The sequence below is a fragment of the Chelmon rostratus genome, chromosome 6 (assembly GCF_017976325.1).
Source record: "Chelmon rostratus isolate fCheRos1 chromosome 6, fCheRos1.pri, whole genome shotgun sequence".
NCBI lineage: Eukaryota > Metazoa > Chordata > Actinopteri > Chaetodontiformes > Chaetodontidae > Chelmon > Chelmon rostratus.
In genome coordinates, this window is record NC_055663.1 from 7,406,753 (window position 1) to 7,420,521 (window position 13,769).

The window sequence follows — 13,769 nt, forward strand, 5'->3', positions numbered from 1 at the left end:
CAGTAAGGCCTAATTAAAGCTGCAGTCCTGTGCTTCTACTTCACTGTGTTTCCTCGGGGCAGCAGCCTGCCTCACAAAAGCACCTCTAATCCAGGTGTGAAAGGTTGTTTGTTAAAATGAGATGTGGATGTGGTAGAAGACAACATTTAAAGGTGATCTCTGATGTTGCTGTTGATTCTGCTACCTCCAAGGTTTCCTAAAACTTAGAACCCACATATTTTTGATCCCAGCTTAAAATGATGTTAAGCCACACTTGTCATGTGCTCATATAGATTGGCACTGCACCTCAGACAGCAGGATAATACCCCCTTTTAACTTGAACACGCCCCCTTCACATGTTCAGAAAATGCATTCAAACCCTGACATTAACGTCTGTGTTATGAGCCAAAGCTTCTTCTATACCGGCTGATATTAAAAGCAGTGGCAATGACTGCAGTCCTGCTCCACCCTGCTGGAACAGTGATGGACCATTAGGATGCTGCTGTCACTTGAAAGTGTGGATCCCTTAAAAATATAATGAGAGAAACTGAGAAACCAGTCTGTATTAAAACATACCCAGTTCAATATTAATTGATTCAAGTCCCCGCAGTAATGTTATATATCGCAGGAGCTCCTCACGCGTTGGGAAAGATGCAGGATACTGTCGAAAGAAGAACAAATAAGAACAGAGTGGTTTGACACTTCACTGAGCAGGTTTGTACAAAATGTGCAGGTCTCATCTGCTGTTCTTCTGTTCCATGAGTTTCCAGCCACTTTAAGCCCGTGAAGCAGGGCCAGGTGTGTGTGTTCAGTCAGAAAATGGAGCTGAGACTAAGGCGACACATGGACCTTATTAAAGTGACTCACTCGTACTGACTTAGGAGTCACACATTTCATGTTGGGCTTGTTAATCATTAATAATGTCAAGAAGTGTTTCTTGCATCGAAGTTGGTGTTGTGTTGGACAGCAATGGGACGCTCTGCTCTCATTTTTGAAGAACTTACTGTTTCGCTGTAGTCTGAAGAGTAATTACTGTTCTTGTTTGTGTTTGTGTGTGTGTGTGTGTGTGTGTGTGTGTGTGTGTGTGTGTATGTGTGTGTACTGTAAATTAAAGTAGCTGCTGTACATGACTTTGCACCATGCAGTAAGAAAACAATCCCGGCTCTTATAGCGTGGTCTCTCCGTTGATGCCCTAAACCCATCATATAATTACATTTTTGATGAGATGCACGCCAGCTCCATCGCAACCGATGGCACAACCTCAGAACCTAACCTGCCGTAGCTGGTGGTTAAATCTTGCTTCACATTTAACAGAGGCGAACTGCTTTCCTCTGCTTCTAGCGTTTCAGCCGACACAAAAGGATGGACTTTTTATCAACCTCTGACTCAGGCTTAGATGGCAAGTAAGCATGTGTTGCTGTCAGGCTGAAGAATATTGCAGGAAACCTGAAGTCATACATATATTTTTAGCAGAGGTTGCAAGTTTAGATGTTACACGCTTCCACCATATTTCATAGGCCGGCTGCTCCTGCCCGCGTTGCACGATGGAGCGTTCGTATTGAGACGTTTTCCTCTTTGCAGCAGATCATCCTGATAAGAGTTTTGACTTTCTCGTTGCATTCAGTTGCATTTTAATGAGGACATTTCCATTCATTTTACAGCTCACACTCCTGCCTGTTAAAGGGTTCATATTAATACCAACCACGTCAAGACAAGTGTGTTGACATGGGGTTGAAATGTTTCCTAATGATTCCACTAAGTGCTATAAGTAATGGGAGCAGTGGTTAATTACTGAACTCATGAGCATAGCTGGTTATGTTTAATCTATCACGGTGATGAGGCTGAGGGTTATAACACATTATCATAACTTTCACTTTCCTGACAGAAATCAAGTGCTGTTTTCCCCCGAACAGAAGTTTAATGTCAGTCTCTTTGAGCCGCGGACGCTCCACCACTTCAGGGTCCTCTCCTTAAAACGCTCAGATACAACAGCAGCTGCGTACCTGTTCATCATTCTGACAGCTTTAAAAAAAAAAACACACGCTCGTACTTAAGTGAGAGCGCGCACACACACGCACACACACACACACACACACTTCATTATAGTGTTTGAGTTGGATCCAAAATAACATTTGTTGCTGCTGGGTTGCAGATTAGACGAGAGACACTTACAAGGTTCTTAACCCCTAAAAGCCTCCACCCACTCCAGCGCTATCCTCTCTCTCACACACACAAACACACACACACAGAACCCACATAAACCTCCCACATGTTGCCACAGAGGGGGTATTGGTCTATGACTAATGAAATCATTCTTGGCACAGATACAAAAGAGCTCAGCTGGAGATACAACGCTGTTTTGTCTACTTTCTCCCCTCTCTCTCTAAACACACACACACACACACACACACACACATTTGCAACATTTTTCTTGGTCTTGGTCTGGTGCTACATTGCTGTGATGAGCTGATGTTGTGTTTGTGCCAGTGTTATTAGCACTCTCTCCAACACATCTGATTTTCCACGTAGTAGTCAACAAACAGCGTACATGCCTCTCACTTCTTCTTTTCTTCTTTTCTCTTTGCCGTCCTCTCTCCCGTTCCTGTCTTCCTCCACTCACTCCTCCCTCTGCACGCCATCCTCTGCTCTGAAACTCACCCACCCAGTCACATATTTTCTATATATTTTTCATACAAATTGAAAAATGATGGTATAATTACCAATAAAGCGCTGACTCCTCGTTCCAGTACATAATTGCCTCTACCATACATTGCAATTATCTTCAGTGTTGGCTATTTTGAGTAAAAAACAAGCAATTACCGGGTGTTTTATGTTACAGAGATTGATTGACTGTAATCACAATAATCCTCCATCATCTCCACCTGCTGTGTATGCACTGTGCTAGTGATCTCCACGTACATGGAGAACGCCTTAAATAACATAATTCCATGCTGAGATATGCATGTCAGCGTGCAGGGAGCTGCAGAAATAATTCACAGAGAACTCTTGCATAGTTGCGTAAGCAAGCAATTTTCGTCTCATCTCTCATGAAGATCTTCTGGTCAATTTAGCCAACATAACAAGTGCAGTGGAAACAGACGTGAACAGCAGTTCAAATCGCAGTAACCGAGCTCGTTTGCCACCGGCTGACGAACATATGGAGGAGAACAGTGAACACAAGAGCTAAAGAGTCACGTGGTTTTCTCTGGAGTGGGTGGACCAGAGCTAAAACAGTATATTGGGTGCCAGTTAGGCAGAGACACGACTCAAAATAAATGCTAATGTTGCTGCTAGCCCTGTTGCAACTCTGGATGCGTTAGTACCAACTTTTTAAGTCAGTGTTGTGTTTACAGCTTGTTTTTGCCAAAAGTGGCCAAAAAAAAATCAATGAAAGCAGATTTTTCACTGACTGTAAGGCTGAACATGTCAGATACAGTAAGTCAGATCATCGATAGCTTCCTATTCAGGACACCTGCCTGTGGCCTTTATTTGATGGTCACAGTAGAAAGAGGGTACTGCACCAAGGATGGCTGGCTGCAATCAAGCCACTTGTCTTAAACTGTAGTTTCAAATTAGTGATATCGATGCTCTGATGCTCCGGGAGACTAGACTTCCTGTAACGTGACATCTCCCACTTTTTAGTATTCAGCTGTGAGAAGAGTGATGTCTTCTGGGTCGCCGTGAAGTCTCGCTGTGTGAACTCTTCAGATTTTACCTTGACTAGCAGAGGTTTCTTTGATGCTGAGGTCACACTAATTGGCTGACTACCCAGTTATAATTTCATAAAGGTTTTTACTAGATTTCAGTGCTTTCTGGGTAGTCTCGCTGCATGTATTTATGCATTTCAGTGTTTATGTGTGTGTACAGAACTGTGCAAAGTGAGCCGGAGGCGAGGTTCACCTCCTAACGAACAATCAGCGCGCAGGATGAAAGAGCCCTTCCTCCTCTCTGATGTCGGGACTTTGTGATGTTATTATCATATATCTCTGTGGGGCTGAACTGATAAAACATGAATGATTGTGAGGCGCGAAGCCTCGTTTGTGTTTTCTCTCTCGAGGGACAGTCGAGGGTAGTTTGCATTTAAACGACAGCCTTTGGCAGTTTTTCCCAAAAGACTCAGCGTGAAAAGATTTTATTTTTCTTTCTCCAGTCAGCCATCATGTCTCCTCCAGATAAATAGCATCATTTTGAGCCGAATGAACAGTCATTTCCTTAAGAGTGCAATGATGTAAAAGCTCTTACCATTTTCATTAACCAGATGGTGGATTTTTTTTATGTTTTTGTCAATGTACATCAAAGAAATTTCACTTTGCTGGTCACATGACCGTCAGCTTTTTTTATTATTCTGTCACAAAATGTAAAAGACAGCACTGAGATTTGCATCTTGATTGGCTTGCACATTTCTGCCACAGCATTTCTGTCCAATCTCACCTTTCTCTTACTCTAAAGACCCTGAAAGTGTATTTTCTCCGTTCCATGACTGATCCCATGTGTGCCCACGATTTTCAGCCAGAGTTAGAACAGTTAGAGATTTCTATATTTCTGATTTTTTTTTTCTCTGTACTCTTCATACGTGTTTGAAGAGGATGGGCTTCCAGTGGCAAAAGGTGATCTCTCGTACTTCTGTGCACTAACCAGAACTTGGCAACATTCATATTCAAACCACAAAGAGAGAGCCGAGGTCATGGCGTCTCCTCCGGGTTTGATTCTGTTCCACTGGCTTCTGAAATTCAATGCAAGCTCTCGAGCAGCATCTCTTTCATCAGCCTGTCTGAAAAAATAAAATATGTTCCACGGTTTTACTCAACATGTTCATAATCATATACATGAAATTTGCATCTCACGGGTGGCTGCTAAAAGACAAACAACAATATTAGATCTCAGATTCGTTATTGCAAACATTCATATATACCCAGGATGTGGGAGGCAGATCACACTATGTGTCTTCCACAAGCAGCCAAAGCCATTACACCATGAAGCTGTTAGCAGTGTTGAGTCTTGTTGGTGGGCCCAGATTCAGTCCTGTCAGACTGTGCCGAGGGCTGAGCTGCATCAGGACTTTGAGCTCTGTTTACATCGTCGAATCTTTCCGTCGCTGCTCTCACGGTCACGGTATTTTTATGACTGCTGAGCTCCTGAAAAGCCCTGAGCCAGAGAGTGTGTTGAGTTACTCTGACAACCAGCAACTGCGAGGTGTCATGTCATGAGTGGCATAACTGCATATTGAACAGTTTCTAATATAGTGATGTTTATATTTATTGCTTTTTCTCCTCTGTTTTGATATGTTTCAAAAATCATATGAAATAACGATATGATACGTAGTTAAGTGTTGCATACTTTTCTAATGTGGATGAAATGTTATTAAAAATGCACAATAAATGAACAACGAATGAATAAACCACTGCTCAGCAAAGCAGATTAGCAGACTAATTTGAGTAACATTTAAAGGGTTAAATGGTTCAACTGCTATAAGATGAGATTAAAATGTGGTTTTGCTTGTTTTGCATGTAGTTTTTAACCTTTTAGAGAAATGCAACGTTTTCAGGGTGTTGAGTCTGAAGCACACATTTTTGACAGGGTCAAAGGTCAAACAATAGCTGTGTCACACCACCCACTCAATCTCTTTAACATGAAGGGCTCCTCTCCGACAGAAACCCCACCTTCAGCAACACTTCCGTATCAAAAGCACCCTTGTGATTACTGCCCAGGCAACCAGCCTCTGAGATCTTAAGAGCCGTCAGACGTGCAAGGGCATCATCAGAGCTACAGCCCTGCAGCTTTGCCTTCAACATCCACTGAATCCCATATTACCTGATCAAGGGCTGCGTCTACTTTGTAGTCCAGGCTCTAGTCAGTCCCTGTTTGGAGTTCCAGAGGGGCTCTGTTGGCCGTCTCAGCTCCTCGTGCTTCAGCCAAGCTCGCCCTCATCAGCAGTGGATCCTAACACAGCAACCACTTCCTGTTCTTCATCTCGAATTTAATGCGAAACCCTGGGACTGGCTCTCAGGGCTGAGCAGGGTGCGCTCCGAGCTCTCCGCGGCTTTCCATTCCAGCCAATCTCAGTAATGCTGCTCCGCCTTCCCTGAGGAGCCCCGGCCAACGCTCCTTCAGACCTTGATTCAGCTCCCTCCTGACTCCTCACTTGTGGATTGACCTTCCTAATCCAGTCAGGACTGCAGATTCACTCCCTGACTTCCAGTATGGACTGACAATCCTTCACACCTCCTTATTTCATTTCCTCCACTTTTCTACCTTCTTTTTATTCAGGTCATCCTGCTTGTTTTATGTATTTAGCTACATTTTTGCTTGTTTTAATACTTTTCCGGTTATAAAAGATGAGCATTAATCTACTTGGCTAAAACTACAGCCATCAGTAAACAGATACACAGCCATCACCATATCTATGGATTATAAAGCTGCTATAGCAAATGTGCTAGCAAACAGTAGACACAGAGCGACAATAATATTCTTGACATATGTAAAAGATAAAGGGAGAATGTCTTTAATCTTCATCGATATCTGTCTTTTCCATTTGATTCAGTCTGTGCTTTAGAGAGCTTTTATTACTGAATAAAACTGCACGCTGCTGATTGAGCTGATGCCCCGTTCAAATACACGGACTCAATACTGTTGATGACAAAGATTATTAATCTATGTACCGGCAACTTCCAGCTCCATCCTTTGAGTGATAGCCGATGTCCAGCATTAAAGACCCTTAAAGATATTTTCTCAGTCAGCTTCTCCCTCTGAATAATGAGGCCGACATGAACACAGTATTTTCTGCCAAAGTTGAAGTAGGTAGTAAGAAGTAAGAAGGCGGTACTTAGTTGGGGGAAAAGGTGATGTCACATACTTCCATGCACCAATCAGGATTTAGCAACATTTCAGTTAGTTATCTGCTAACAGTTGTCACTGTCAATCAAATCTGATCAAGCCACACCCACACAGCACTGATGAAGAAGATAAGTTTTTAACCATTAAACTCTTTGGCAAATAATTGTAAAGATGTTTTTTAAACTGCCTTTTACTTATTAAATCAGAAATATTAAAGTTATAGAGTATTATTTATGACTTTGGAATGACGTCCCGGTGGTACAAATTGTCGAATATTATTATTATATCATATTCCAAAGTTTTTGAAAAATATTTTGATATTAATTTCAGTTGTGTTAGTTTTCATTTTCTAATTTTTGCTCGAATGTTATAATGATTACATATCATAGTGTATCGTACCGTGCTGAAGCCCACACTGATTCTGACACATACCGCCTGTGCTCTGTCGTCCCACAGGGCAGAACCCATTCTGCAGCGAATAAAGGAGGACCGGACCCGGGTGGTGTCTCCCTCTTTCGACAACATCAAGTACGACACCTTTGAGATTGAGGAGTACCCACTGTCGGCTCAGGGCTTTGACTGGGAGCTGTGGTGTCGCTACCTCAACCCACCAAAGTCCTGGTGGACCCAGCGCAACCACACGGCCCCTATCAGGTAAACAGAGGAAGAGCTGTCAGAAACCTCTTAGGCAGTATTGTTTCATTGAAGGAAATGTGTTGTCCTCACGAAGCAGCACATAATCTATCAGAGCACTATTAATTATTAAAACGTTGACTTGAAGCATATTGGAGTTGGTTTGATAAGGTCATTTACTAAGCTCATTATTTTTACATAATTTCTTGAGCACTAATCCCCATGAATAATTATATATATGTTTAAATTCTAAGTGTATTATCAATATTCTATAAAACATATAAAACCTGGGGGGAGGAGTGCACAGTCAAAAGCACATTATGTGTAACACAGAAAAACTGGAGTCTTGCAGAAGCTGTGGGCAGTTGCACAGATTTAAGAAGGAAAGCAGGTAATTTCATCACCACTAACAACCCATCTGAAGCGACCCACAGTGTGTATAATAAATATATATTGATGTAATGATCCTTTTCTTTCGTGCGGTTGGCCAGGAAAACACTGCCGCCATGACAGATAAAGACCCAGTGCAGAGGCTACAAGGAAAACAGCCCAGCAACAGCAGCAAAATTGCTTACTCACCAATATCTGATAATATGTCTATTGTTGTGGTTCATGGCAAGTCAAATCAATGATGCAGTGTTTATAGATCTGGACAACGACAAGAGGACATATCCTGCTCAATACTGTAATGGAGGAAGATGAATTCCCCCATTATTTTTTGTTTATCTTCTCAAGTACTTTTTCTCTTTTTTTGTCACTGCTTTGTTCACCAGGGCCAGTTACTCTGATTGCTTAATCACCTTCAAGGCAGGTTTTTCAATTCAATTTTAATTATTATTTTAATTTCTGAAGTCAATGTGTACATTTGATGACTTCATAGCCACCCTGTGTGGAATCTATTTTTAATGCATTTATTATTGTAGTATTATATTGTTTTCACATTAAACCTGTTTCTAAAAAAACATTGTAAACAGACAACCTGCTAATATTCTAGCATAGGAGTGCTCTGGTCTCTCTGCAAACACTGAAGCTGCCCAGTGTAGTCCGATGTGGGCTTGGAGGTGATCTGACCATGCTGCTCGTAAGGATTTGGGCTCTCTCAACAGTCCTGAGCTGTTTTTCATGCAGTGTAAGCATTAAAACTTGTTAGAGTTACAGGATAGGGTCTGGAACAGACACAGACATTTCGCAGGACAAAGCCTCACCAGGGGGCTCGCAGTCCGGCAAGGATAGCGCGTGAGGTGAATTTGAGTCGTCCTCCTTCCCAGTATCATAACTCAGTCAAATCTTAACACAGAGGCAAGAAATCCAGAAATCTGCTTCAACATCTTGGGGGGAAAAAAAGTTGGCTGAGAATCATCACAGGTAACAGGTGACATCCAGAACACAAAGATTGGGATTTAAATTACACGAGGATCAGCAAGTTCACTGAAAAACATTAGGGAATTGCAGCTGTAATTATTATTAGGGTGGGAGTGAAAAATGACCCAAAATGGGTACTATTAAAATCAGTGACCAGCAACAGGTAATGTCAGAATCCCCGTCCAACTTAGTCTATCCTAATCCTTCACTGCCCCTTCTGTGACCTCAGCACTCTGAACATCACTTTGTCGGGCACTCCCTACGCAAACCTGAAGGGAAAAATCACAACATTATTAAATATAAAATGTCTGCCTGGGGTGAAACCGACATTTAAATCCAGCATCTCAGCACCCTGCCAGCCACTGCCATGGCCTGAGCAGGGAGGAGAAGGGCTGAGAGTCACAGTCTGTGGAAATGTCTGATTTAAACAGGAGCTTGGACATCCTATTGTATTAGCCAAAATGTGTCACTTTTATTTTACAAAAATAATTGCGGAGATGCAACCTGCCGCTCTGTGGAAAATAACCTCAAGGTAATTAATGATGCGAACATGATCGCTCACTAGCTGCTCAGAACTGAGCTGTACACGGCAGCTTCACCACCACTGTTTCATAGTTAAAATCATGCTGGGAAACCAAATGCTAATGAGTGATGCTCTTTATTTCTACATGATGTGTGTTGTTGTGGAACGACAGTGTGTGCTCATGAACCTGAAGCTGCATGTGATGTATTTCGTTAGGTTCATTGCTCTTTATCTCATCTACTCAATATACTGTGCTATAAATACTGACATTGTTGGGATTGAACAGTGTGAAATACACTGATTCTTTGATGCTCAGGATGTTAATTATGATTTCATTGTGCAGTGGAAGGAGTGTGTTCAGAGCCGGGAGTGGGAGGGCCTCGCTTCTATTAGCATTTTGGCTTTCTGAGTTTCTGGCTGTTTGCCAATCTGTGTATCCACAGGGAGGAGAAATTCACCCAAACAAGCTGTTTTTGCAGCGGTGCTGTATTTCATATTGATAAGAGGAGATGTATGGGACTGACAGCGTGAATACTAATAGGAGGGGTTTTTTTTTTCACTCTTGTTGAATCGGTTTGATGTTGATGAAAGATGTGGTGGCCCCCAACGATTTCCTCAAAATGTCCTAAATTTGTTGTGTGAGGCTGGGACATCGTTTTGACAGCTGGATCATTTGTAAGTATAATGTACAGCATAGGTTTATCATGAAAGGCTGAGGCCTATGTGAAGAGCATCAGTGTGCAGCATACTTGAAGCTGATCTGCAGGGCCTTGATGCCCAGTGTGGGGCTAATTGTGGGTTAGAACTGTGCCTGTGTGTGTGTCGGGAAGAATTTTTTTGCCTTTAAACCCCCTGCTTGCTTGCATTTTTCATTTTCACACATAATTTTTTTCAACCTCTTCTCTTCTCCCTTCACTCTCTCGTTTAGGAGCCCTGCTCTGATTGGCTGCTTCGTGGTTGACAGGAAGTACTTTGGGGAGATCGGCCTGCTAGATGAAGGCATGGAAATTTACGGAGGAGAAAACGTGGAGCTTGGCATCAGGGTGAGTCGGCTCGACAACCTGTAAAATCAACACGTTCTCACTCCAAACTCGTCACATGTGGTTGCTCAGTCAGGACCCCTTGGCGTCGCTTTTTAAGGCCCTGGAACAGAATCTTTTAACATGCAGTGCTACTGGGTCAAGTTAGCAGTAATAAGTATATGACGTCCTGTGATGCTTTCAAAATGAAGCTGGCTGAGAACAATAATAAACATTAGGTTAAGGCACCAAAACTGCTTCACAGCCTTAAAATAATTGCGTTACTAACATACCTTCTTACCTAAGTGTTAGGAGTGAGGATGGGCTGTCTACAGAAGTCCATCAGACTACCCTGCACATTGAAAAATGACACTCTGAGTCCTGACCAAGTGTCTGTCTGTGACAAGTTGAGAGTGAGAAGGGCTCGGCTTCATATGAGCCACGCGGCCAGCACTATACATTTCTGCACCCCCAGCATACAGACCTCCATATACTAAAAATACCTGTAACACAGTGTAATTTGGGCCCTGCATGATATAGAGACATCCACTGTGGTCGTCTTCCAAAGTGAAATGTCCTGAACAGCAGACATGTCCGGCATACAGAAGAAGAATGACCTTTCCTCTGACAGAATGGGGCTTTATCAGTCATTCATATTATTCATTTAGTCTGACTCAGATTGCTAATGATGTGACAACTGCCAGATAACATTGTGACTTACAGTAATGTAATAAGATTATATTAGATTTTTTTTCCTTTATAATGCAACTGTATGACTTTACATTTGTTACATTGTGATGAATGCCGTTTTTCTGTATTAATTGTGTTTGCTCGTTGCCGTTCTTCTTGCAGCGTCAACAGGTTTTAAATCATTTTCAGTTTTGCTGTTAACAGTTACTGCAGGAGTTTCGTCTCTAATCTGCTCCCCAGAGGCTGAAGGCTCTGCAAAAGCTCCGTCCTCTTGGGACTGTAAATCAGTCCCAAGAGGACGCAACTGTTGGAGCAGCATCGAGACTGAGCGGACGCAGGAGACATCCGAGGGAAACTGTTGACTCAGGCTTAGCGCGGAGTGATTTACAGTGTCGTGTCAGCGGAGTACAGGTTTTATTATCAGTCCAGGCCCGACTGACGCTGATCCGAGCCACTGGGTTAACAACACATCACACTCTGCAAAATTCTGCAGAGTTCTCTCAGGCTTGAGGATGTTAGGTTCAGATTTAGTGGACAGCAGTAGACAATTGATGATAGGAGCGCCTGAGTATAAGACTAGGTGATTGTTGTGCTCTGCCCTCCAGGGTACAGGTTTGATCTCAACATTGGTAAGGACACGACAACCTCCACCCCTTTAAACTGAAGAAAAACATGACGGAGCCAGAAGTACTAAATTTAGGTAAAGGAGGATAAAACTTGCATTTCGCTATGGTGGGACAAGCAGCAATTGCTAGAGCTGACTATTTTTCAGACCTAGACACTCTCCAACTTTAGCATATTTATTTCTAATATCTCCTTAATAATTATTCTGAAAATAGAGAACTACAACCAGATCTTTCTTTCTTAAGGCCAGCATCTTGTCACTAGTAGAGGAACTGCAATTTAAAGTACATGTACACTTGTGTCACACCTTCATTCCATATTCATGCATCATAAATGATGTACCACCTCCGTATGATCACATGCTGATTATTTAGGGAACATTATGTGGGGGGAAACAGGAATATAATCAAACAGATGGCCTGCTCGTTCAATATAAGCAGGCCATCAATCAGTATCCTTGGTGGTGAATGCATCCCGCAGTTTCCCCAGTAATTTTATGCCCCCATCTACCCCCCTGGATGCAGGTTGCCCTCCCCAGTTGTGTGTGTGTGCGTGTGTGACTTCATCCCCAGTGGTACTGTAGTGAAGGCTTGGTGAGGAGGAATCAGTTCGGGTCAGTCTTGTTGCAGTGGGTTCAGCTTTAGCTCAAACAGGCAAAGGATACTCATGATAAATAAATGATGGCGCTCTAAATATTCCCTTTAAAATGGCTGTGACCTGATATCATAAACATAATGTGATGTCATGAATATAAATGACTAAATCTGCCAAAGGCTTAAAGTGTCCCGTTGTTTTGGCACATTGCGGGTCATTGGCAGTAATGTGACTCATAAAAAGCTTTTGTGCAAGGCTCGGCCTTGACTTCCTCCAGAGAGGGCTTGAATGTCAGATCTCTAAATTTGAGTATTACGAGTCCAATAATGGATTTCCCCTCGGCTCCTCGCGGTGCAGTGACCACGAGTAATCTGCAACATCCAGAGAGGTTATTTTTTCTATTATAGAGGTCTTTTGGCGTATGATTCTACAGTGTAAGGTCCTACTGCAGAGACAAATTGCGCGGACACCTGTTGACTTTTGCACAGAGGAGACCTGGATGGCTTATTCAGCGTAGCATGAGCAGCGAGTCCACAAACAGCCGGCCTCTCCGTGGGAGGAGATCTCACCAATGCCACCTCGACCCAGGCGGCCCGTGTTCCTCTGACCCACATCAGATGCCCCCTCCAGCTGTCGGCATCTCACCCCACATTACACTTTAGCCTATGCACTGAAAGAGGGCCAGGAGTCACGCGCAGTGCTGCAAATCAGTTGCCCTCCGCAGCGATGGCAACAAACACAGAACTAAAGTGAACCTGTTTCAGAGGAGAGACTCTTCAGAGCTGCTGTTGAGCTCGTGTGTTTTGCCCCTGTCTATCCATCTGTATGTGAGGTTTCTGAACGGTTGAAAGGCAACGAAAGGTTAGCGAGAACATCAGTCAGAGTAGTGACATTTCCTTTCTACAGCAAACACTTCCAGTGCCACAGGGGTATTTGAAGTCAGAACCTGACATCAAATATAGCCCCAACAAGCCCGCCCACACGCACACTAACACATCATCAGTGTCAGTTATTTCATACCACAGAATTTTGACTATAAAGACATCAAGAATGACAAGAGAAAGTCAATATTTCCATTTTTTTGCTAAAGTAGCAGACTACACTGCAAAAGAGCCCTTTGCAGATCAATGATTATGTAAATCAGCAGTGATATTTTGACAGAATCAGTACTGCATGCGTGTCTCAAGGGCATTGCTCTTACTCTAACTAATCCATCACGTGTTGAGTTCAACTCAAGGTTTAAGTCAGAAACCAGCCAGTTTGTTCTATTTCTATCTCCCTCATGCCAAACACAGGCGCCTTTTGTTATCAGGGATGGGATTTTTTTCTCCCGGTTTCTGCAGAAGCGCTCCGTATCTCTGGCCTGCATGCTCCTATTGTGATAAAGATTGCTTTTATGAAGCTTCATCTGCGCCGTGGCGTAATATTGTGCATATTTAGTGCTCATTGGCTCATGGCGTCTTTTTGTTATCTCAACGGGCGGTCGTCCTCGGCGTGGTTTATAATTCACA

General features: G+C 42.9%; 1 protein-coding gene across 1 annotated transcript in view; it reads left to right on the forward strand.

Moving 5' to 3' along the window:
• The window catches only part of LOC121608093 (polypeptide N-acetylgalactosaminyltransferase 18-like), a 144,830-nt gene that overhangs the window by 93,668 nt on the left and 37,393 nt on the right, over positions 1–13,769 (forward strand). Inside the window, exons 5-6 of the mRNA XM_041939228.1 lie at positions 7,270–7,467; positions 10,260–10,374. Coding sequence (XP_041795162.1) covers positions 7,270–7,467; positions 10,260–10,374 — 313 coding nt within the window. The remainder of the gene's footprint in view (positions 1–7,269; positions 7,468–10,259; positions 10,375–13,769) is intronic.